General features: G+C 43.9%; 1 protein-coding gene across 3 annotated transcripts in view; it reads left to right on the top strand.

The window, feature by feature from the left end:
- The window catches only part of LIMK2 (LIM domain kinase 2), a 66,386-nt gene extending 41,017 nt beyond the window's left edge, over positions 1 to 25,369 (top strand). For all 3 annotated transcript variants that reach the window (XM_060249449.1, XM_060249448.1, XM_060249450.1), the window contains 13 exons: positions 2,024 to 2,133; positions 3,531 to 3,719; positions 8,408 to 8,513; positions 8,941 to 9,137; positions 10,948 to 11,134; positions 15,221 to 15,307; positions 15,787 to 15,918; positions 16,459 to 16,515; positions 17,156 to 17,221; positions 17,926 to 18,100; positions 19,337 to 19,392; positions 20,567 to 20,724; positions 23,604 to 25,369. In XM_060249449.1, coding sequence (XP_060105432.1) covers positions 2,024 to 2,133; positions 3,531 to 3,719; positions 8,408 to 8,513; positions 8,941 to 9,137; positions 10,948 to 11,134; positions 15,221 to 15,307; positions 15,787 to 15,918; positions 16,459 to 16,515; positions 17,156 to 17,221; positions 17,926 to 18,100; positions 19,337 to 19,392; positions 20,567 to 20,724; positions 23,604 to 23,760 — 1,677 coding nt within the window. In that variant the 3' untranslated portion in view covers positions 23,761 to 25,369. The remainder of the gene's footprint in view (positions 1 to 2,023; positions 2,134 to 3,530; positions 3,720 to 8,407; positions 8,514 to 8,940; positions 9,138 to 10,947; positions 11,135 to 15,220; positions 15,308 to 15,786; positions 15,919 to 16,458; positions 16,516 to 17,155; positions 17,222 to 17,925; positions 18,101 to 19,336; positions 19,393 to 20,566; positions 20,725 to 23,603) is intronic.
- Positions 25,370 to 26,086: the final 717 nt, after the last annotated feature.

The following is a 26,086-nucleotide window of genomic DNA, read 5'->3' as shown; positions in this document are numbered from 1 at the left end:
CAAGTTCAGCTAGCACAGAATGCTGCTGCCAGGCTGTTAGTGGGAGTTGTTTTATGGAACACATTCAGCCTGTGCTGAAAGTGCTGCACTGGCTACCAATAATGTACCGGATTCGCTTCAAGGTGCTGGTCTTAACATTTTAAGCCCTATGTGGCCAGGGTCCTGCATACCTTAGGGACTGCCTTCCCACACATATGCACCAGCGAGCACTTTGGTCCGAGTCTCAAAACCTGTTGACAGTCCCCAGTGTTAGAGAAGCCAGGCTTAAGTCAAAGTGCCAGGGCCTTTTCCATTGCTGCACCTAGCTGGTGGAATTAGCTGCTGGAGGAGGTTAGGGCCCTGCAAGAGCTTCTACAGTTCCATAGGGCCTATAAAACGGCACTCTTACGCCATTCTTTCTCATAACGGTAACATCTATAGCAACGGATTAGGCCCATAAACCTAAACATTACTCTGGATTTCTCTTACCACACTGTGACGTTCCTAGGTCCTCTTTGGAACACCTAATACTGACCAACTCGCCATCTGCTATCACTGAAATTCTAATTGCGCTAGCACCTATCGAGACTGATGTTTTAATAATTGTTTTATGTCTTATTTTTATTACTGTTTTATTTTGTTTGGTCATTGTTTGACCCTAACCTGTGAGCTGCCCTCAGCCTGCCTTCGGCGAGGAGGGCGGGATATAAATTAAATAAATAAATAAATAATATCTCCATACAGAGAAATTGTCATTAGCTAATGTAGATTGTCATGCACAAGCATTTTTGTACTACACTTTTTAAAAAGTAAACTCTTTGCCTTTCATTTCACTCATTCCAAAATGCAGAGGTTTTTTACAGTGTTCCCCAACATTTCTGATTTTTTCCAGATTTTTTCATGCTATACATTTTGAAGGAGAAACACACACACACACACACACACCGTTTTTGCTCATATTTCACAGGAGTATGTTTTTTTTAGTGCTCTCCTAAAATTTCCAATTCTTTCATTGAAAAATGTGAAAATAAGTCCTCAGGAGAAGGAATTGGGGGAAGAGGCTTTTTTTTTTTTTTTGCATTTTTCAGCCCCCCTCCAGACTTTTACATCTCTAGTTGCTTCACAAATGAAGCCTCATGATAAGTTGCCCAGTCTCACAATAGGGAGGGCTTCCCAGTGACAGCAGCCCATACTTATGCACATCTAATGGCAGGTGAGCAGTTCAAAACAGTAATGTTGTTAATACATTTTAATGCTACATTGACATTTGTCATCTCTGTTATACAACATGCAAATGCCTTTAAATTCTTTTTCCTAGTAAGTGAAACTGTTACCAAACTTCCTGTACCATGTTTAAAACTTGTTAGAGTCCAATAGAATTAAACCTCTGGGGTTAAAGATTACTTACAGGCAGCCAGTTGGCAACTCTCCACTGCAAGTGTACTTCACATCAATGTCAAGTTCATGATGCATTGCTTAGGACTGCTTTCCAAGGCAGGGATTCTCCATGTAGCACTGCCCCAAATAAAGTACTGTATTTATTATTTCTTTGAGCCCCTTGAAGTATTTTCAAAATACATAAAGCCTTACAATAATACATTAAAGCTACCTTATCAACTGAAGAATGTCTGGTCATAGCCGTCAAACTTAGTTGGTTTCCTTCTGCTCCCAGCAGCCTGAAGGCCGTCCTAAACAAGGTCTTAATCATTCTTGAGGTGTTTGGCTAAATCCACCTTCTTGGAAGGCCCATGGTCATGCCAGCAAGGGAATACGTCACAGGTCTTGGAGCATGGTTGGTTTCTGGGAAGGTTGTTGGACAGGTTGTATGTTGTTGCTTCCTGGCTAAAAGAAAAATTGATTTTGTGCTAATATCTGACCCCTTGGCAAGGATGCATCAGCTGAACCCTTGGGTATGAATGGAGCAAAACATTCCTTAGGAAAGGGGATGTGGGGAAGAAGTGATGAGCTTAATAGGTGATTATTTCACTTCCAACTTGCTGTGCTATTCAATACTTCATGATCTCCAATTGGACCACTTCTCCAGGTTGCTGGTGAATACAAGTACCACCCAGAATGCTTTGCCTGTATGAGCTGCAAGGTGATCATTGAAGATGGTGACACGTATGCTTTGGTGCAGCACTCTGTTCTTTATTGGTAAGATGGTGTGTGTAATGCTTGCTGTTGGAATAGGCATGAGTAATGACTGATGCTGTGTTTGGCCTGTGCCAGCCTTTCCTCATTCTGTCTAATTAACTGGCATTTGAAGTCCTGGTGGGACCTGGCTGCCTTTTATATGTAGGGAAAGGCAAAAGGCCTATGTCTTTAGTTGATGATCTACACTAGTATACAATACAGTGTGAAAACTTGCTGCCTACAGAGAGCAATTTTGTATTGTTGCATTAATACAAAAAGGATCCCTCAAGACTCATCTGCCAAGGAACCCCCAAGTATTGTTGAGGATTTGGTGCAAAGGGGAGGAGCTGTGGCTCAGTGGTAGAGCATCTTTTTGGCATATAGAAAGTCCCAGATTCAGTCCCCAGCATTTTCTGTTAAAGGATCAGGTAGTAGGTATGAAAGACTTCAGCTTGAGACCATGGGGAGCAGCTGCCAGTCTGAGTAGGCAATGTTGACTTTGATGGACCAACAATCTGAATCATTATAAGGCAGCTATATATGTACATGTGTTCAAAGGGAGCATTGGAGGGTGTGTGCTTGGTTCATGCAAGGCACTTGCCAGTATCTTGCATGAACCTAGAACATACTTAATCCTTGCCTGAGACGGTGTGTTGTGCTGGGGGGAGTCAGTAGTAGATGAGTCTGCTCTTTTTCAAAGATCTTGGCCTGCCAGTATGGATCTTTTCACTGAAGATGTCCCAACTGACATTTCAGCAGCACTGCATTCACCTGGAATGTAGTTGAAGCCATGGTAATGTATATTAGTGGCTTTCAAACTATGGAGTGGCAGAGGTACTTTTTGAACTTTCTCCTTTGTCTTTGATTCCATCTTCTGTGATACTGCATCTATGCACATCAATGGATGAGATGTGGCATTTTTGGCTGGTAAAGAAGAAGAGTAGGTTTTTGTACCCCATTTTCTCCCACTTTAAGGAGTCTGAAAGTGGCTTACAATCACATTCCCTTCCCACAACAGGCACTTGTGAGGCTGACAGAGTTCAGAGAGAACTATGACTGGCCCAAGGTCACCTAGCATGCTTCATGTGAAGGAATGGGGAATCAAACCCAGTTTTCCAGATTAGAGTCCACTGCTGTTAACCCCTACACCACATTGGTACTGCATGTACCAAGTACATGTACTGCAGCAAATGGAATACAAATACAGGATCATACAGAAGCCTTTTGCCTAGAATGGGCTGCCAATAGCCATTGAACTTGTTATGGGGGTGGGTGAATATATTGGCTTGGTTGGGCTTCTCCATCTTAGAGGCTAGCCACTGAGGAACAATAATGTCCACACATTTTTTTTCCTTCAAAAACTAACAGCAGGGATGGAAGAATGTCACTGAAGTAACTTCCTCTGCTCTCTTGTTCAGTGGCAAATGCCATAACCAGATTGTGCTGACACCGATGATAGAGAGACTGTCCACGGAGTTGTTATGTGAACAGCTGCCCTACACACTGACGCTCATCTCTATGCCAGCAGCCACCGATGGCAAGAGAGGATTGTCGGTGGCTGTCGATGGTGGCTGTTCAAACTACGCCACCAGTGTCCAAGTGCAAGAGTAAGTATGAACTCAACTAAATGTCCTATGGGGCTGCTTGGATGTCAGAAGCTGCCTTTGGTGAGAAATTTTGGGAGTCAGGAAGTTGCAGCATCTACTATTGAATCTATTAAACTTTATGGATCTGCTGTACTGTAACCCAAGAATTACAGTGGAAAGGTGAAAGATCCCAACTCTTGGCTTTCTGGCTTTTATTGCAATAGCTGATTGAGTTCCTGCACACTGCTTTTTGAAGACTGGATTTCCATTCCTTGGTGTTATAAATGAAAGTTCCTGTGTTTATGGGGCTATTTTGTTTTCAAGGGTCAAAGGCAGTGATCTGATGTCACAAAGCTCTCCATCTCCTAACTGCATGTACGAAAAAGCCCCATAGGCTGTCATGCTTCTCGCATACCCTGTCTAGGCAAATCCCTTCTCCCTCTTGGACTGGCATTAACCAAGGATTTGTTGCATCCTCGTGAGCATACCAATAACTTGAAATGAGGGCTAAAAGTGGGTTTCACTCTCTGGTTTAAAGGCTGACAATGGTTACAGTACAAGGGAGAACTGGAGTAAGAGGAGGAGTATAGAAACCTATGGGGTGCTGACTAAGCTGCATTATATTGTATTCTGGGCCTTGTTGATCCCTTCTTGTTTATGGTGCTTACCTTCCATCCCTGCGTGCTCATTGCTCTCATGCATTCCATCCTTTTTTTAACTAGTGAGTTGAATATTAACTGCCTTGGTCATATGCATGGTGGAGAGGCAGTGTGATGTAGTGGTTAGCATATTGGACTAGAATCTGGGAGACCCAAGTTCAAATCTAAACTAAGTCAAAACTAAATTTTGGGGGAAAGCCGACAGGAGATGGTTCGGGAGGACTCGTCTCAAAGAGATGAAGGGTTGGCTGCTATTTTTCTACCGGGTAACGGACCAGAGTTGTCCACTGTGATGGTGACAAACAGTATGGACTGTCTGCCTGAGTCTCGAGGCGGCAGGAGGAAGGTGGCGGGCCTAGCTTGCCTGGGAAATTACAGATGTTTGTATGCAAATGCTAGAAGTGTTCGAAGTAAAATTGGTGACTTGGAATGTTTAGTGTTGGGAGAAAACATAGACATTGTGGGAATTTCAGAAACTTGGAATGAGGAGAATCAGTGGGACACGGTGATTCCTGGATATAAGTTATATTGGAAGGATAGGGAGGGAAGGGTTGGAGGTGGGGTGGCTCTGTATGTCAGTAAGACTGAGGTCAGAGAATTAGATTCCCTTTTAGAAATGCTTTGGGTTGAAATAGAGGGCCCAAAAGGAAATTTAACTATGGGAGTTTGTTATCGCCCACCAAATCAAAAGAGAGAGGACGATTATAATATGATGGAAGGCTTAAAGATAGCGGCTAAACGTAAAAACTGTGTCGTAATAGGTGATTTTAACTACCCGCAGATTGATTGGGTCAATATGTGTTCTGGTCGAGAGAAAGAGATTGAGTTTCTTGATGCTCTCAATGACTGTGCTATGGAGCAGATGGTCTCAGAACCTACCAGGGGTGGGGCGATCCTGGATTTGGTCTTAAGTAATGCCCAAGACTTGGTGAGAGATGTAAAAGTGATTGCGCCACTTGGGAGCAGTGACCATAATGTTATTGATTTCACCGTTTGTATAAATAGGGAGTTGCCCAAAAAGACCGCCACAACCATGTTTAATTTTAAAAGGGGTAAATACACTGAGATGAGGAGGCATGTGAGGAGGAAACTGAAAGGAAAGGTAAATACAGTCAAAACCCTTGGGGAAGCTTGGTCACTATTTAAAACAATAATCCTAGAAGCTCAGATAAAATGCATACCACAAGTTAGGAAAGGCACAAACAGGCATAAGAAAAGACCTGCATGGTTAACAAACAAAGTAATGGAAGCTGTAAAAGGTAAGAAGGACTCCTTTAAGCAGTGGAAAACCAGTCCAAGTGAGATTAGTAAAAGGGAACACAGGCTGTGGCAAATCAAATGCAAGACTGTAATCAGGCAGGCAAAAAGGGACTATGAGGAGCATATTGCAAAAAACATAAAGACCAACAATAAAACTTTCTTCAAATATATTAGAAGTAGGAAACCAGCCAGGGAAGCAGTGGGGCCCTTGGATGACCATGGGGTAAAAGGATTACTGAAGGAGGATAGGGAAATGGCTGAGAAGTGGAATGAATTTTTTGCCTCCGTCTTCACTGTGGAAGACGAGAACCTTTTGCCCGCCCCAGAACCACTAATTTTGGAAGGGGTGTTGAAAGACCTGAGTCAGATTGAGGTGACAAAAGAGGAGGTCCTACAACTGATAGACAAATTAAAAACTAATAAGTCACCGGGTCCGCATGGCATACATCCGAGAGTTCTGAAAGAACTCAAAGTTGAACTTGTGGATCTTCTAACAAAAATCTGTAATCTTTCATTGAAATCTGCCTCCGTTCCTGAGGACTGGAAGGTAGCAAATGTCACCCCCATCTTTAAAAGGGGTTCCAGAGGAGATCTGGGAAATTACAGGCCTTGTTGGTGTAATGAATCTATGTAAACCCAGTCTGACAGCTATGCTTTGACAGCTGGTGATCTAGCAGGCATGCTAGGTCACAATGACCTTATCAGCAGGCCGGTTTGAGCCGGCAGAAGCCAAGAGAAGAAACCTGCTGAGTCAGCATGACAGTGCACAGCCAGGATTGGGTAGTAGAACTATAAGAAGACGGTGTGTGGAACACACAGGTCTCTCTCTGAGAGTTGGTGTGTAGGCGGAGCATTTTTTCTGTTGGAGTAAGGTATTGGACTGCACTAGTGAGCACTTATTGTATATATCTGTAAATACACTATTTTGGCACTAGTTGCAGGTGTCTGGCTGATTTCTTTCCTGGAGCCCTGTGCCGGGCAGGTCACCAAGCTCACTCTGCTAACTCCCGCACCGACAGGCCTGTCAGTCTGACTTCAATACCGGGAAATTTGGTAGAAACCATTATTAAGGACAGAATGAGTAGGCACATTGATGAACACGGGTTATTGAGGAAGACTCAGCATGGGTTCTGCAAGGGAAGATCTTGCCTCACTAACCTGTTACAGTTCTTTGAGGGGGTAAACAAACATGTGAACAAAGGTGACCCGATAGATGTTGTTTACCTTGACTTCCAGAAAGCTTTTGATAAAGTTCCTCATCAAAGGCTCCTTAGAAAGCTTGAGAGTCATGGAGTAAAAGGACAGGTCCTCTTGTGGATCAAAAACTGGCTGAGTAATAGGAAGTAGAGAGTGAGTATAAATGGGCAGTCTTCGCAGTGGAGGACGGTAAGCAGTGGGGTGCCGCAGGGTTTGGTACTGGGTCCCATGCTCTTTAACTTGTTCATAAATGATTTAGAGTTGGAAGTGAGCAGTGAAGTGGCCAAGTTTGCGGATGACACTAAATTGTTCAGGGTGGTGAGAACCAGAGAGGATTGTGAGGAACTCCAAAGGGATCTGTTGAGACTGGGTGAGTGGGCGTCAACGTGGCAGATGCGGTTCAATGTGGCCAAGTGCAAAGTAATGCACATTGGGGCCAAGAATCCCAGCTACCAATACAAGTTGATGGGGTGTGAACTGGCAGAGACTGACCAAGAGAGAGATCTCGGGGTCGTGGTAGATAACTCACTGAAAATGTCAAGACAGTGTGCGTTTGCAATAAAAAAGGCCAACGCCATGCTGGGAATTATTAGGAAGGGAATTGAAAACAAATCAACCAGTATCATAATGCCCCTGTATAAATCGATGGTGCGGTCTCACTTGGAGTACTGTGTGCAGTTCTGGTTGCCGCACCTCAAAAAGGATATTATAGCATTGGAGAAAGTCCAGAAAAGGGCAACTAGAATGATTAAAGGGCTGGAACACTTTCCCTATAAAGAAAGGTTGAAACGCTTGGGACTCTTTAGCTTGGAGAAACGTCGACTGCGGGGTGACATGATAGAGGTTTACAAGATAATGCATGGGATGGAGAAAGTAGAGAAAGAAGTACTTTTCTCCCTTTCTCACAATACAAGAACTCGTGGGCATTCGATGAAATTGCTGAGCAGAAAGGTTAAAACGGATAAAAGGAAGTACTTCTTCACCCAAAGGGTGATTAACATGTGGAATTCACTGCCACAGGAGGTGGTGGCGGCCACAAGCATAGCCACCTTCAAGAGGAGTTTAGATAAAAATATGGAGCAGAGGTCCATCAGTGGCTATTAGCCACAGTGTGTGTGTATATATAAAATTTTTTGCCACTGTGTGACACAGAGTGTTGGACTGGATGGGCCTTTGGCCTGATCCAACATGGCTTCTCTTATGTTCTTATGTTCTAAATCCTTACTCTGCCATGACAGCTCAGTGGGTGATCTTGGGCCAGTCACACTCACAGCCTAACCTACCTCACTGAGTTGTTGTGAGGATGAAGTGTAATAGAGGAAAACATTGTAAGCTGCTTTGGGTCCCCAATGAAGTTAAAAATGAGGTCTAAATGAAGTTAATATGTTGTGGTATACCAATATTTTAAATAAAACAGCCTTTCTGCTTGCTAATATCTTGGCATATCAGAAAACCAGGGATTACAGAGGCTTCTGTTCTTTTTGATTTTTAGTTGTTTTCTTTTTCTCCTGTCTGCATGTTGCTTGTTGAAAAACCAGAACTGTTATTTTTTTCTGATCAGCATCTCTTGCATACACTGTCTTCTCTGTTTAGAGTCAACCGAATGCATATTAGTCCTGATGTCCAGAACGCTATTCATCCTGGAGACAGGATCTTAGAAATAAATGGAACCCCGATTCGCACACTACAAACAGAAGAGGTATGTTTTTGTTTTCTCTCATCTACATCTGTCTCCATCTGACTTTCTCCTCTCTTCTTGGATCATTTTTTGAGGCCTGAAATAGAACAGCTGGGATCTCTATTCTGACTCTTGGGAAGGCTTCAGTTGTCTTGTTGAACTCAAAAGTAGATTCTTGGTGTTTTGTGATCTGATTCTCAATATCATGTTGCTGTGTGCATCTGGGATAATGCTGACTTATCTTGTAACTGGCTTAATTTAAAAAAGGTATACAAGAAGAAATCTTATCACTACACTTATGTCAGCTAATGGTGATGGCTGTAATAATCTCCCCTCCTTGGCTCTGCAGCGATCAGGCATTTGATGTCTGCATACATCTTGGGTCTTTTTGAGGCGGGAAGCACCCATTCCCCATCCACTGAATGCTTTCCTTGGTTTTGCTCTTCAGGTAGAGGACTTGATTCGCAAGACGAGCCAAACTCTTCAGCTCTTGATTGAGCATGACCCCGTTTCTCAACGCCTGGGCAGACTGCGCCTGGACTCCCGGCTGCCCCCACGTATTAAAAAGCCCACCTCTCCCTGTCCTATTTCCCCTCTGGATTTAAAGGAAAATCTGCAAGGAACGTTGCGCCGTCGCTCCCTCAGGTACTGGGTCACTGTTAAGCTTCTCAGCCTCCTTTGCTCATCTCCAGATAGTTTTGGTTGTATATGGTATGGGTTTTGGTGGACTTGTTACTTATCTGAAGCATGGTCAATTAGGTCAGGTGTCAAACAAGAACCTTTTATCCTGTCTTTTTGAAGTCTGGCAGGGAAGATCCTTGGGAGAGGGATAAAATCCCTGTTAGCTTCCAAGCTCTATTCCAAGGGCTAGTTCCTGCCTTTTAAAGCCTTGCATAACCTCGGGGAGCTACATGCCTAAAGGACTCCTGAACCTGTGTAACAGCTTAGATCCTTACTTCAGGTTACTTTTGGCACAGCCTTCCATCTGTCAGGCATGGGCCTCCTTGGCAAGTGTGCATTCTTCTTCTGTCATGGCTCCAGTTTATAGAATGGGCTATTGGACAAGGCCAGAAGGGCACCATGGTTGGCATTTTCTCCAAGGCAGTCCTGTTTAGTGGGGCATCTTACAGATTGGTCAGTTCTAACTTTGCTGGGGACAATTGGGGGAAAAATCAAACGTCTGTTAACTTGAAGCAATTGGTGTTTTATTGGGGTAATCTATCCTAACAATCTAATTTTATTGTCTGACTTTATGAGCTTGTCTTAAATGAAAGATAAGTAGAAAAATTTAAAAACAAAACTGAAAACTGGGATAAGAGAGTTGTATGCAGCTTACATATAGACAGTCACTCAGCCTGGGCAATCCTGGTCACATTTCCCCTCCCACTCAGGTGGCTAAGGTACTAAATGCTCTTCAACTTGGCAACCACTCATAACTTTGTCTTTTTTTTATATATATATTTTTACAGTTTATTAAATTAATATATTGTGTACAAGCCTGTTACCATACAAAAGAAAATATTATTAAAACAGAAGTCGAAGGCAGTGTTTTCACTAATTATATATACATTCAAATTCCATTATCTCTATTCACCATTTACTACATTCACCTTCACTATTACATTACAAATTAAACCCATTTATCCTTTTCACTTGCACTCAAAGAAAACTCATTAAAGATATTTTATCGATGACGCTTGACACCTTGCATAATACTTTACTTCCATACACCTTTAACCATCTGTATGACCTGCCCCCCTAGTCTAACTATTTGCTTTGGCATTCCATTCAGCAGCACCATCCAATTATGAATCCTCCATTTTTGGTATTTCTTTCCTATTAAATACTCCATTTTTGGTATTTCTTCCGTTTACGCCAATTTCTCTCTTGGTTATTTAAAACCTCTCTTGGTTTTGGAGTTAAATGCCTAATTATCCATAATATCTCTTTCATTTTTTTATTTTTCTGACCTCTAGATCTAATAAGTTTCTCCCTTTCCCTTCTCCAAACTACATCTTTGATCTGTTTCCTTATGTCTCTTGAATGTATTTCTCTAAGTGAGCCATTCTTTTTTAGCTTTAGAGAGTTTAACCTATATATATATATTTAATTTCCCTCTCAGGTTTTTTTTGTTCTTTTTCCAGCGTGGGGGTCAATGTTTCCACTACTGAACAAAATAAATCCTCATTTATTTCTTCTGATATGCTTAAAAATCTTGAAGTATATTTTACCTTATACATGTCTGATCTAGTAATCCTGTTCTCTGATTCTTCCTGTTTAATTTCCAAGTCGCCTGTACCTTGCTGCTTTAGTATTTGTTTTGTGTCAATAGAATTTTTGGTTTGTGTCAACTTTGTCATATCCGTTTTTAAGTCCTTCAATCCATTTTCTAATCCATCAAGCTTCAATTTTAATCCCCCTATCTGTTCCAATATAACTTTGTCTTGTACCTCAGGCGAAGCAACAGCATTTCTAAGTCGCCTGGCCCCAGCTCCCCAAAGGAACCACTCATCCTCAACCGTGACATCAGTCGTTCTGAATCCCTCCGCTCCTCAACCAGCTGTTCCCAACAGATCTTCCGGCCTTGTGATCTGATCCATGGTGAGGTGTTGGGGAAAGGCTTCTTTGGCCAAGCTATTAAGGTGAGATAGTATGCCAGTTGGCTTTTGGGTATCTGTTCCCCAACAAAAACTGGCCATTTACTTTCTCTAGAGTTAATTTCTGGTGCTCATCTGAATCTTATGAATGGTGTTGCTTTGTTCACACTTTCTTACATTGTCCTTCAAATAGATTATGCAGCTGGCATTGATTATCGAGTTTCATTTTGCTCTTTCTATAGTACATTTTGTATTCTGTATGTCAGTCTAGTTAAATGGAGTGGGTGAGAAGAGCCTACATGGCTATATTTAGTGCAGTAATGTGAATATTGAGTTCCCTGTCAGATGATTTTTTTAAAACTGAAAATCTGCAGCTAATGGGAACTTGATTGGCAAGTGATCAGTATGATCTGCTTTCAGATGATCTGTTTTGAGTCAAGTCTACTATTTTTGAAAATATTGTTCTTGGTCTGCAGTCTGTTTATTCAGAAGCTTACTGAGATAAAATAAGATTAAGACTCTTGCAATTGAGGAGACCAAAGATGCTAGGAAAGTGAAAGAGAAGTCAGTATGAGAAGGCTGGAATGAAGAGGCAAATTCTTAACCATTCTGGGGGCAAAGCTGATCACTTCCCCGTTGTTGGAAGGAAGGAGTTGCAGCTACTCAGCCACCCTTGATCCTCTACCCACTGACTCGGCCAGACTTCCTTTTTCCTTTGTTTTTATAGGTGCAGGGCAACTTATATAACTGTATAACTGTATTTAAAAAAAATCTCCCCTCTTCTTCCTTGTACTTGTTTGTCCTTGGAGGGGGGGGGGGACTCTGCCTCTCAAAGCATCCATGTTGTGGTTGCCCCCATCACCCAGTGTCAGAATTCCAAAGGTGCCCACAGGCTTGAAAAGGTTGGGGTCCCTGCTCTACTGAATAGTTGTGGTTCCTGCATACTTAACAGCCTGTTTTCTAGAATGAGATGAACTGCAGGTCAGATGCCAAGTCTGCTTCTTGAATGAGTCTTTCAATGTGGCAAACTTGAACTTTGCCAGCCTGAATTCACTAGCCTCCTTCCCCCGCCCCAATCTTCTGCTTTTCATACTTGAGTATTCCTGTAAGGAGAATTGCTGGATTCTGCTGACAGCCCAAAGAGCGAGGGAGCAGGTTGTCCTGTGCTTTGAATCCAGCTTAAGAGAGTGGCAAGAATCCACAGCTTCCTCTTGCTGCATCCTTCTGGTAAATGGGGCCTGGCCTTGACTGTCTGTGGCTGCATTCCAGCTTTGGGCAACTTTCTTTACTAACAAGCTTGTTTCCTCCTCTTTTCTGGGTAGGCAAATAACAGGCCCAGGTAAGCTGGATCTTCTTCTTCTCTCTGTCTGCAGCATGCCTTGTCCTGTGCATTCTGGTTCGGTTAAGAATCCTTTGACAAATTGTGGCCTCATGTTTGTGGATGCCCTGCAATGGAATCCCCATGCCACTGTTTAAAAACAAAAGAGAAATTAATACAGTGAGAAGTTGAGGTGTGCATAATGATGTGTGATGGTTTTAAGTTGGTCTCATGCTGAATTCTGACAGCCTGGTGGGCAGTTCTTCCCTCCTTCTCCCCCCTCACTTCCAGCCATTGCCCAAAAACAGATAAACCTCCAATTGCCCAGTAATCTGGTGTAGCAAAAGAGGCTGAACTGTGAACCAAGGAATCCAGATTGGTGTATTATATTTTAAATCTTTCCCTTCCTCCAGTGAGCACAGAACATCTCCCACCCATCCCTCACACATTTTGTCCTTGATTGTTTAATCACATCAAACCTGTGAGGTAGGTTAGGTTGAGAGAGGACTGACTCAGAGTTGTCCAGTGAGCTTTGTGGCAGGGTGGGGCATTGACTCCCATCTCCCTAGTTCAGCTCTAGTGTTCTAGCCACTATATTGTCTGGCTTCAAATCTCACCTAGATGGCTTCAGGCAAGCTTCCCAGGCAATAGCCAAATAATATGCACTGACATAATGTGAGCAAGGCAGTTTGGAGAATTCAGAGTGCTATCTAAGTTCCATCATGTCTCCTCCTAATAGGAAAGTGGCCAGCAGAAGCTGTGCAGCTCAGAGAAAAGCTTGGGGTTTATGTATATTTGGGAATTCCCCAGGTATGTGGCAAGATACAAATTAGTATAGTAACCAAAGAAGAACCCCCCCCCAAAAAACAACAACAACAACAACAACCCTGTGTGGTACGCTGAGCATGCCCAGGAACCACAGAATATGAGACTAATTATTCCAGTTGGGAATCAATTCAAGAAAAAGGGGATTGAAAACTAGCCTGTACCAGCCATTCAGATAGGATCCCAGAGGGGTTTCCTGCATGCTAAGGGGAAAACCCCACAAATGCAGAAAGAGGTTGTTTCTGTTTTGTTTTTTTGCTCTTAGATTCACAAAAAAATTCCACAAACAATGATACTGAGGATTACACCTACCCCAGTCCCTATCCTCAGTAAGCATTTTGCCTGCAGGGCAAAAAGGAGAAAAGAAAGAATTCCCTGCAATGCTGAGGAAGGGACGCATCTTCTCCCACCCTCCTTGACCAATAGCACAATGGATTGGAGTCTGAGACTTTAGATCCTTGCAAGAAAACATGGGAGCGGTGGGTAACAGGTAGTGAAAAGTAAGCCCCCCCCCCAAAAAAGCATTGTGTGATTAGTCTCATAGCTTTGCAAGGGCTCAAGAATTTCCAGGCACATTCTCCCCACCCCTCCCCCCCGACCCCGGCACACACTTTTGAATCAATTTATTGGGGTAGGGTGAGTAGAGTTAGGAAGCTTGCTCCTTTTCCTTTTAAAAAAGCAAAACTGTAACACACAATTGCGGTGCATTTTTTGTGATGGAACACCTTGACTGTGCACCCTGTTCCCTTGACTGAAACTAAAGCTATGTGCATGTAAGTGGGGCTGGATGCATGTCCTTGCCATTTATCCCTGCGCCTGCTTCTTTTCCCTTTGGCTGTCTTATGTCAGATTTGTTAGTGTAAGCGTCTCAGGGTGGGGACCAGTTTTGTATTCTTTGCAACCCTATCTGTGTCAATAGTAGGAGCTCCTTGCAGAAAGTGAGGTGCTGTGACTGTGAAGCCACCCTCCCCCTCCCCTTTTGCAAAGCTCTCTCTGGATACTCTGATATGCAAAGGTGCTGTTATATTCCATGTTAGTGCAGCCAGAGTGAGCTTCTGTTGAAAGCAATTCCAATGACTTTGCAAAACACCAAGGGTGGATTTTGAGGGGAGCAGCCCCAGTCCAAGAACCTCTTGTTGTTCCTGTTCTTGTATGACTCAGGGATGGGGCTCCTTGGCTTCTTGTAGCAGTTCTTTTGGGAAACTGTTGTGTTTCCCTTAAGCATGTGAGGTGTTTGTGTATTTAAAATACAAACTCAAATTACTGAGGGTTATCATATCCTTCTGCTTATAGTCTTGAAAAATTCTTCAGCTTGTTCACACACTTAAGCCCCTTTCGTACACCTGTATCTCTCTTGCTGGGAAGGAAGAACTGCAATGGGAAGGAAAGAACTGTACAGTCAGTCCCATCCACACAGTCCTGGTATTCATGAGTGCATCACAGCCACATGAGAGTGTGCATGCACACCATGGTTAGTTGGGGGGCCTTCAGCTCTGAGGATGGAGAGGTAAGTTTCCAGGTCTTGTGCAAACTGTGCACGAATGCAAACTTATCCCTTGAGTCTTGCAAGCAACAGGTTGGCATTCTGGTGTACCTGCATCCATGAGCTATACTTCTTTGGGTTTTGTGGACTGAGCAATGATGAACTGTTGCATGTACATGGCAAAATGAGTGTGCTGGTATGTGCACCATTGAAGGCTCTTCTTGTGCCCATTTGTCATAATGGCTTTGCACTTTGAGTCCCTGAAGACCTTGCTTATATAATCAGAGCAGCCAGTTGTCAAGGGTGAGTGGCCTGGAATTAGCAGACCCAAAAGACTGAAGCCTGCAGTAGGTGTGTTTTTTTTAAAACCTTGTCCTGAGCAGAATCTCATCTTAGTTCTGACTGAAGCCTTGGAGCCCTGTAAAGATATATCCAAGTGCCGTTCATCGTTAAAATGAGTTTTATAGCTCCTTAAATGTTACTTTTATTATTTGTTATGCTTCAGGTGACTCACAAAGCAACAGGGCAAGTGATGGTGATGAAGGAGCTGATCCGCTGTGATGAGGAGACACAAAAGACCTTCTTGACAGAGGTAGGTGCAACCCATAGCAGAAGTGTAGGCTGCCTCTGGTGCTTCCATGGCACGCTTTGTCCAGAATGAGATGCATGCATCCTACTAAGAAACAGGGCTTTTTTGGTAGAAAAAGCCCAGCAGGAACTTATTTGCATATTAGGCCACACCCTCTGGTGCCAAGCCAGCTGGAACTGTGTTCCTGTGAGTGCCTGCTCAAAGAAAGCTCTGCTAAGAAATGATTTCCTGTTGAAGTTTACTGAAAGAGGATGCAAGCCTGTTGAGCTGTTGGTGGTACAATCGTAGTTATGTTAGCGAGCCTGGGTTTGGGTTCTTGTCTGGCTTTGGGCAACCTTACTTGAATGCCATGGCACTTGGTATTTCCTCTCACATCTGAAGGAGGAAAGAGTCATGAAATAGTCCTGTGTATCTACTTTTGGAGGCCAGAATGCATACCATCCTCTCCTTTTGTGATCTAGTGTTGTTGTGTGTCTTCTCAGGTGAAGGTGATGCGCAGCTTAGACCACCCCAATGTGCTGAAATTCATTGGTGTGTTATATAAGGACAAGAAACTTAATCTTCTGACTGAGTACATTGAAGGAGGGACCCTGAAGGACTTTCTCCGGAATGTGGTGAGTTAAGCTTGCAGAGAACTGAACAGGCAGCTGAAGTGGAATGAGGCAGTCTTGGGGTGGCTGAGTGGCTTTCGGGGGAAAGGCAGTGGCTTTTTTTAACAATGCAGTAAAATGGCATTAGGGAAGCAGGACAGATGTCTGTCATGGCATAGGAGTTGCTCGCAGCTTTCCTGTAAACATGCTACCTAACTGGCATGACATCTGACACATTTCTTGTAGTGAGTTTGATGGGAGAGATGTTAGGATGGCACATCTGTAAACTGAACTTTTAGTAGCTCTCCACCAATAACTGGTAAGCTGTTGTGCTTCTTTTTGTTGTTTTTGCTATCAAGTCACAGCTGACTTAGGTTGACCCCATAAGGTTTTCAAGGCAAGAGACATTCAGAGGTGGGTTGCCCACTGCCTGCCTCTGTATCGTGACCCTGGTATTCCTTGGAGGTCTCCCATCCAAATACTGGCCAGAGCTTCTTTAGGTAGTCACAATTTTACTTATGTCTGAAAAAAGCAAGCTATTGGAGGCTATCTTTTATTTTGTAGGATCCAATGCCCTGGGAGCAGAAGGTCAGTTTTGCCAAAGGAATTGCCTCGGGAATGGTGAGTTGCCTCTCCCACATTGTCCACTGTAAACCTGGTTGGATTTGCAGGCTACTCCACCTTGGAGACCTGGGAGATGGCAAGGCAGCATATGAGACTTGAGCTTTTTCTCCTCCCTAAAACTTAGGGTGATAACTGCATTTTGTGATGTTCCAATAGCCACCCCACTGGCTCAGGAAGGTCTGACCTGAGCTAGGGGACAATTTCTGGCATTAACGCTTGGTGCTTAGGCTGCCTCTTTAGTTATGTGCAGCACCAGATTATTTCCACAAGCCACAATTGCCATGAAATGGTAAGGTTTGTGCTAGACGGTTACTGTGCTGGGGATGAGTGGATGCTGCCTTCTGGGATTCCCGCATGGTGGATGCAGCTGTCTTCCCATTCGGCAAGACAAAGTATTCATCTGGGTCTGTCTGGTCAGTTCCCTCCAAGGAGCCATTACTGGTCTTTTGCACACAGGGAGCTTTTCATTGGTCTCCAGGACTTCATTCTCAGCCTCCACATTCACCTATGAGAATAACGGGAAGAGCTGTAAAGGCTCTGAAGATGGAGGAACTTGGCCCATAGGGAACTTGTAAAGCTCTCCTTTGGGAAAATGGTATGTTTTAAATGCATCTTATTCCTGCCTCTCTCTCTACAGGCTTATCTGCATTCGATGCGCATCATTCACCGAGATCTGAATTCTCATAACTGCCTGATCAAACTGGTGGGTCTGCTGTTGCTTTTTGCATCCTTTTTCCAATTATTTGTTGACTTCGTACCTAAAACTGCTTCTTGAATGTCAGGAAGTGTTCTCTCTTTAATCTGCAATCAGTGGAACACTAACCTGAGTGTAAACCAGTTGAACATGATGAGATTGATCTCCATGTAAATATGCATAAGGATTGGGCTGCAAAGGTTATGAATGTAGGTGCTTTATTTGGGTTCTCCTAATTAGTTTTGGCTGATCTGCTCACATCTTGGGTTTTCAGTGACCCTGAAGCCCTTGAAGTTATTTGTCTCCTTTCCCCCACAAAAAAGCCTACTAAGTCTCTCCTCTCTATCAGTCTAGGGGATTCATGGATTGTACTCTCATCTTGAAGGCACTTCACAATTAGCTAAAGTTAGCATGGTGTAGTGGTTACAGTGAGACTAGGGCTAGGGAGACAAGTTCAGATCCTGAATCTACTGGAGTGACCTTGGACCAGTTGCTTTCTCTCAGCCTAACTTTCTTCAGAGTTGTGATAAAATGGGAGAAGAGGGAGTCATGTTTGCTACTCTAAACATTTTTGAAGAAGAGGAGAGTGAAAATATATATATATATATATTTAAAAATCACATGCTTTTGACACTTCTGGGAGAATTGGGAGGGCATTCAGATTATGTCTCAGGAGAGTTGGAATAGCTTCTGATACTCTTTTCTGGCTCCAGGACAAAACAGTTGTGGTTGCTGACTTTGGCCTGTCCAGACTGATTGTGGAAGAGAAGAAGAAGCCAATCCTGGAAAAGCCATCAGCCAAGAAGCGATCTTTGCGCAAGAGTGACCGGAAGAAGCGCTACACTGTCGTTGGGAACCCCTACTGGATGGCACCAGAGATGCTGAATGGTAAGAGGTCTGACCTGTAGTGGATACCATTACTGGGTATTTCTACATGGCTGCCTGGAACTTCAGATCTCTAGTACACCCCTGTTTTAGATAGCAGTTTGCTGGTTTGTTTCAACTCCCACCAGCTTCAGTAGCAGTGAAGGCATTACTCATCTTGTGTTGCATACAGAAAGTCCTGTTTTTAGCGCAGCTGAATCACCTCTGATAGCAGTTTCAGAAAGACTTTTTTCTGTGGCAGACCCTGGAGACCAGCTGTGGTCAGAGGAGAAAACACTTGGCCAGATAGACTAATAGCTTGACACAGTAGAAGGCTTCAGATGTGTAAAGCAACAGTTTAGTACAATGGGAGACTGAGGTCCAGATCTCCTTTCTGCCATGAAACTTGCTGGGTGACTTTGGGCTTAATCTCTATCACCCAGGGGTGGTGTAAGACAAAAACGGGGAAGGAGAACCACATACACTACCCTGAATTCCTTGAAGGGGAATAAAAATGTACCAAGATAAATGAAGTGGCATAAGTATTCTGAAGAACTTTGGGGGGTGGCAGTATTAAGGTGCTCCAAGGATCTCAGCAGCCAGTAGACACTAGATCTTGGCATGTGATTCACCACTGGATCATAGCCTACCTTTTCTTCATCCCTGAACTAGTCCACAGCTCTGTCTCCAATAGCAATTCACCAGAGAGATCTGGAAACTCAAAGCCAGGGCCTTGTTCTATAGCCTCAGTTTCTGGCCTTCAGCTATATATTGTCTGTGTTCATGGAGTTTTCATTTGACTGTTGTTGCTAATCACTGTGACCCTGTCCTCAATGTATCTGCCTGTACAAAGGTCCCCTATTTGGCTGTAAAGCCCACTGGGTAGCCTTGGGCAAGTGAATACCTCTCCACCTCATCTAGTTGAGAGAGCTGTGAGAGTAAAAATTGGGAGGGGAGAAACGTCTATGATATTCCTGAGTAAAAATTGGGAGGGGAGAAACGTCTATGATATTCCTGAGTGACACGGAGGAAAGGTAGGATGCCAGTAATAATATTTTTTTAAATTATGTGCCATGAAAGGGCCCCAAACATCTTGCGTGTTCCCCTCCCCAGATATTGGTCTCTCTCCTTATCTTTCTGATATAGCCTAGGAGAATGCTGATCCTATGCTCAGCTGCTCCCACATCCATGTGGTTTGGTTCTTCTGTGTTGTTGCTAGAAGTGTCTCCATTCTAATTAATCTCTTATATGTTTATACAGGGCAGAGCTATGATGAGACAGTGGATATATTTTCTTTTGGCATTGTACTCTGCGAGGTAAGTTCTAGCTGTATTGGAACTAACAGGACCCCCAAACTCCATGAAGAGAAGATAGCTCCAAGACATTAGCCTTTTCAACCAACATCTATTAGTCTAGTTTAATTTTGCCCCTTAACAAGGACAAATGAGCCCTGGCCTAGGAGAGAGCCAGATGCCTCTGAAGGCATAGATAAGAATTATTCTGGTTTATAATTCCTGTGACCCTTGTGAACTGTGCTGCTACCAAGGAAGAAACAGAAGTTTCAATTTAGAGAACTAAGCAAGACCTCAAGAGATTGTCTCCTAGCCTGAAAGTTTAAGAACATAAGGCTGGGGGACAATCTCTTGAGGTCTTGCTTACTTCTCTACACTCCGGCAAAGATTTCTGACTCTCTGTCCCCACCCACCCCCTCCCAAAAGACGCCAGGCTACTTGTTATGCTTCTCACCTATCCTTTACTAGATCACTCTTCACATTGTTGCACTGGCTGCTACATGAAGGGTACTAGATTTTGCCTTTGAAAACCCTTCACAGACTGGGACACACATCAAGGACTGTTTCTTGCAGCATGTGCTCGTGCAGACTTCATCAGCATCTCATTTCTCTTTCCTTCTGTAGGTTGGTTAAAACTGCCACCACATAGTCTTTATATTTTTCTCAGCAATAGCCTCCAAATTGCAGAGTAGGCTTTCTGAGCATGCCAGACAAGCATCCGCCCTGCTGATTTTAGTTTTATAAGGAAATTCTAAGGCAGGAGGACTTTTGAAGATGGCTAGCAGACTATTACTCTAGTATTTGGGGCTTTTTATTTGTATTAAGGCTTGTAGTAGATTGTGTCGATTTTAAATGTCCTTATTAACTGGTTTAAATACTTTATTGAAGTAAAGTGGGCTCAAGGATAAAAATAGATGTAGGAAAAGGGAGGATCCCTTGGAAGTAATTTCACTGGCCTGGTAGAGACACATTAAGAGCAGCTCTGCCTGAGCCACAGGCAGGTAAGACTAAGGATCCAAGCAATGCTTGGCCTTGCTGTGCTGAGCTGATCAGGTTTTGCTTACTTTACCCACCCTGAGATAATCTTTTGCTGAGTTGGTCTAATTCCTCCCCTCGTCACAGATTGCGGTATTATGACATCCCAGTTCTTTCCGATCTTTATAAACACCCATTAGCTTTTTCTACTTTCTCTCTCTAGATCATAGGACAGGTGTATGCTGATCCAGATTGCCTCCCTCGCACACTGGATTTTGGACTCAATGTGAAGCTCTTTTGGGAGAAGTTTGTTCCTGCAGACTGCCCTCCTGCTTTCTTCCCTCTGGCAGCCATCTGCTGCAGGCTCGAGCCAGAGAGTAGGTAAGTCTTTGATCCACCTGTGATGGGGGGATGCCAATACCTTTGATAAGGGGGGGTGTCTGGATGCTCTTTAATTATTATGCACTGTTCTTTTAAAAAGAACTGTATAATACTCCAAAGGTTCCATGCGAGTTGGTGAAGGCATTTCTGTCTCACAGTTGCATTGCTAGTTTCATGAGTGAACTCTTCAGGCTTTGGGCTTGGCTGCAGTGTTCAGCATTGGGACTCCAGCATAATTCATTCTGGCAATGGCAGCTTTCAGTGGAAGGCAAAGCACTGCAAAATAAGATCTTAAATGAGGGGTTCTAATAGCTCCCAAGGCATTTAGGTAGGAAAAATCCAATGCATGGTTATAGGATGGGGGAGACTTGTCCTGGCCGTAGTATGTGTGAAAAGGATCTAGGGGTCTTAGTGGACCATGCCCTGAGCATGAGTCAACAGTATGATTTGGTGGCTAAAAAGACAAACGCAATTTTGAACTGTATTAACAGAAGTATAGTGTCCAGATCACGTGAAGTGATGGTATCGCTGAACTCGGCTCCGGTAAGACCTCACCTGGAGTTTTGTGTTCAGTCTTGGGCACCACATTTTAAGAAGAATATAGACAAGCTGGAACAGGTCCAGAGGAGGGTGCCGAAGATGGTGAGGGGTCTGGGGATCAATGAAGAAAGGTTGAAGGAGCTGGGTATGTTTAGCCTGGAGAGGAGGCAGCTGAGAGGTGATAGGATCACCATCTTCAAGTACTTGAAAGGCTGTCATATAGAAGATGGTACAGAATTGTTTTCTGTGGTCCTAGATAGTAGGATCAGAACCAACAGGTTGAAATTAAATCAAAAGAGTTACCGGCTCAACATTAGGAAGAACTTCCTGACAGTAGAGCGTTCCTCAGTGGAACAGGCTTCCTCAGGAGGTGGTGGGCTCTCCTTCTTTGGAGATTTTTAAACAGAGGCTAGATGGCCATCTGATAGCAATGAATTTAGAGAGAGGCATTTGTGAATTTCCTGCATGTGCAGGGGGTTGGACTAGATGGCCCTGGAGGTCCCTTCCAATTGTATTATTCTATGATTTTATGGCTTTGATCATTCTTCCATGGTCCAGGTCAACCACTGGTCAGCTCATTCCTCCTTCCTCACCTTTCTTCCCTATCTTTTAAAAAAGGGAAGATAGTTGTCAACATTTGACAGTGTTTATAAAACATTTCAGTGTCATAGGAGAACTTAAAACACAACCACCAGGGCCAGGGCTTTCCCCATGGCAGCTCCCACATGGAAGAACGTGCTCCTGGATAACATCAGAGCCCTGTGAGACCTCTTGCAGTTCTGCAGGGCTTGCAAGACAGAATTATTCCACCTTGCATTCAGTGAGTAATGGGAGATAGCTGTCAAGTTGCCACTAGTTGCCAAGTCCAATTAAAGAAATATCTGGGGGCTTTGGGGGTGGAGCCAGGAGACACTGGGGCGGAGCCAGGAACAAGGGTGTGACAAGCATAATTGAACTCCAAGAGAGTTCTGGCCATCACATTTAAAGGGACAGCACACCTTTTTAAATGTCTTCCTTACATAGGAAATAATGAAGGATAGGGGCACCTTCTTTTGGGGCTCATAGAATTGGACCCCCTGGTCCAATCGTTTTGAAACTTGGGGGGGGGTACTTTGGGGAGAGGCACTAGATACTATATTGAAAATTTGGTGCATCTACCTCAAAAAACAGCTCCCCCAGAACCCCCAAAACCTCCAGAACAATTCCCCATTATACCCTATGAGAATCGATCACATAGGGAATAATGAAGACGTTTCCCTCTCCCCCCCCCCTTTCTGGCGAGTCTGAAACAGCGGATCGGCCTCTCTACTCACCAGTTGCTGCCAGCTTCTTCACAGAAACACAGACACACCATCCTAAATTGAAGCCTTTCAAGTCAAGCCTCTGGAGGTGCAAAGGCACATGGTCCTTTGCGGGCGGGGCTCCCTCTCTCCCCCTGCCCCCCCGCCAGCCAGCTGATTGGGGGCGGGAAGCAGCCTGGGAAAACTAAAGAAAGGCTGCTGCGATCGGGGCTGGGTGGGTAGGGCCGCCATTCCCCCCGCTTTCCAGATTTTTGGCGAGCGGGGGGAGAAGGCTCCAAATCGGGGGTCCCCCAGCTAGGCGGGGGATTTGGGAAGCCTAGTTGCCACAGAACTGATAATTTTGACCAACACCACTGAATTAACATCATGAGCACCATACCTGACAAGATCTTGGATAGTACTGGCGGTGCGATTGCTTACCGATTATATAATTTCAATTGATTATTTTATTTTATAGTATTTGTTGATTGTGTTTAAGTCTTATGGTCTCATGTTGTGTTTTTAATCAGTTGTTAGTCACCCTGAGCCTGCTGCGGGGAGGGTGGAATATAAATCTAATAAAATAAAAATAAAATAAAAGCAGTATAATCAGTCAAATTATTTCCACAATATTGATTGATTTCTGAGCAGAGTCGTTACCTGCCATTCATTTTGCAGACTGCATTTTTCTTAAAAACTCTACTAGTTAATGAGCAGTTAGTTCAACTAACAAGCAGTCCTTGCAGAGTTCATTGTCATAATTAGACCTTTAATGGCATAAAGCCTGGCAGAGTTTAGTATTTTTTTTTTGGCGGGTGGGGGGTGGTCCGATAATTTTGTTTTGCTGGGTTTGGCAGTAAATAAGGGTCCATATGCCTTGCTTGTCTGCCAGCACCCCAGCACTGCTTTATTCTGTTTCTGGTTGTTGTTTCCACAGTAAACTAAGCTTCCAGTTTGATCTGGAAGAGCTTCCCTTTCCACCTTGCCAAAGGTAGCTGAGATACTTGCTGTTCATAGTTAGACTTCTCTTAACTTCTCTTTCTCTATTATTCTCTCCAGGCCCCCATTTTCAAAACTGGAGGATTCTTTTGAAGCTCTCTCTCTTTATCTGGGAGAACTGGGAATCCCTCTTCCCTCAGAACTGGAGGAACTGGACCACAATATCAGCACGCAGTATGGGCTTATCCGGGACAAGCTACCTAGCAACCTCACTTAGTCCTTGTGGCTTTCTGCATCCTTTCCATCGATGGCAGCTTTTGAGGCAAGAACTGCTCCTCCCACACTTCACCAGGGCATTAATCAGGCAGGCCCAGTTTTTTGGCCTCTTCCTCTCAACTTCCTCCAGCTCTCTCCTGTGGACTTGTGGCACATTTTTGTAGCAGAAGGAAGTTTGCCTGCCAGTGGCTTCAGTAACTGATTGGAATTGATTGGAAACACTACCCTTGAGGCCTACTTCTTTGGGAGGGTCACCTTATTACTGCGGTGCCTTAGAACTTCAATAGACTACAAGGTGTGAAGAAGTGTGGGTATTTTTGTCCAAGAAAGCAACGTGTTTGAGGTGGTAGAACTGTCAGGAACCCAGAAATGCTGCTTCCAGATAACTCTACTTCCCTGATCCAACGGAGCCTGACTAAAGCCCCGGACACTTAGTAGGAAACCTTGCAGGAGTTTTAGCCTTCTGGTTAAAGCTCTTGGTATCAGGAAATGCCTCTGCCGGGGCAGCTCAAACAGAAGCCCTCTCCCTAGCACATTGCCCCACTCCTTGGCTCTTGTTCACACTACATCTGCAAATGCTGCCGAAGACACATTCTAAAGCGTTACACAGACCACAGAGAACCAGATCCCATCCATTTGCTTTTCTGTGGTGGTGGCAGCAGGAGATCATCAGGAGCTGCAGACATCAATGGGAATGACCCTGTACACTGTGGGGAGAACAGGTGAGGTCATCTCCCAGCTTGAATACCAACAGTGCCCCCAAGTGCTTCCCAGTTGGAGGTTTCCTTTGTGGCATAATGCGTGTGGAAATGGCAGCTATGTAAGCGAGAGCCTGGTGTGCTGCATTTGGGTATCTTGATGTTACTTGTACTTGGCTTGGGAGTGAGATATTTCTCTTATTTGGGACCACTCGTTTCGAAGTTACAGCGTATGGCAATAGTGACTACCTCTGTCCTCCATTTCAGGCCTTGTCAATCATATTTACCCTTCCCCTTCAGGCTGAAACCACACTCTTGGAACACTGCTGCCTGTTCCCCACTGGATTTGGCTCTGTCTTTGTACACCTGTTTTCAAAAGAGCAGGAACTATTTCTGGTAATCCTCCTTAGGAAGGTGGCTCATTCACTACATTGTTTACCTCGCTAGATTCACTAGATTGTGAGACAGCATCAGAGCTCGGGAAACCCAGTCAAACATCTGTGCCTGCTTTTGGTTCTCTTTCAAAGTGGATTCTTGCAGTCCTTTCGTAATCTAGCCCTGGGTCTTGCTGTGGAGTATGGGGTCCAGAGTTTGCTGTTCAGAGTGCTCAGAACTCATGAAGCCTTTTATCTTTAGAGAGCCAAGTCTTTTAGGACTCAAGTTTTGTGTTAATCTGTGTTTTTAAGCGACACTGGCCCTTTCGCTGTGGTGGGACAGTGGAGGGAGATCACCAGGTCCAGAGTGTTCATGTCAGATTTTGCTCCCACCCACTCATCTTCATAAAACGGAGACTCTGTCTTACAAGAAACTTGGATCACAAGTTTCAGGAAATTCTGGGCTGTTGTGATAGCACAACAAAATGTTCTATGACTAAATTAAAAGCAATAATAAACTTTATCCTATGAATACAAAGCTGATTTTGTATTTAAGATGTATGCAAGCATCTTCAGGAGTCCACAGTAGCGTCTAGACTAGGCTATGTTCATCTTAGGACAGCAGCCTTCTAGCCTTTGTAGTTTTAAATACTGGATGAGAAACTGTGTAGAAGTCTGTGGGAATTTGTGGGCTGATGTAACGGGCAGTGAACACAGGTGAGCTATGAGTATTGGAATATAGCTTTTGATGGAAAAGAGAGAATTCTTCATGACCAAGGGTTTCCCACTTCTAAGAGAGGAAATTAAACTCACCATGGATTTTGAGAAAGATTTGCAAATAATGAGGGCTTTACTTCTGCAGATCTTGTGCTGATAGAGTGATTATTCTTGGTGACTAATGGAAAAGAGGAGGATTCATGTTGTAGGACAGTGAAATTGTACCTGCCACTTCAGAATATAGATTTCTCTACTTGTGCCCCATGTGGACTTTAGAAACAAAGCTGATGTTTTCATCAGAAAGAGGTCAGTTGCTTTTGAGGAATATGTTTGGTATTTCTTGGCTAAGTCTAGTTAGAGTTACAGCCTGCCAAATTTTCCATCGGCAAAAGAGGAAGAGACAGCCCCTTTTGATAATCAAAAGGGCTATGCTGGAGGTCCTGAGACCCATGGACAAAAACCACATGACAGGAGCTGGCATGAGTACTAGGATGGGGCCAGACTGAGTAGAAACCTGGTAGGATCCAGCCCACTGACT

Source organism: Heteronotia binoei, chromosome 11, assembly GCF_032191835.1.
Source record: "Heteronotia binoei isolate CCM8104 ecotype False Entrance Well chromosome 11, APGP_CSIRO_Hbin_v1, whole genome shotgun sequence".
Lineage (NCBI taxonomy): Eukaryota > Metazoa > Chordata > Lepidosauria > Squamata > Gekkonidae > Heteronotia > Heteronotia binoei.
The sequence above is the reverse complement of the archived record's forward strand: the minus strand, read 5'-3'. Positions and strand labels throughout refer to the sequence as shown.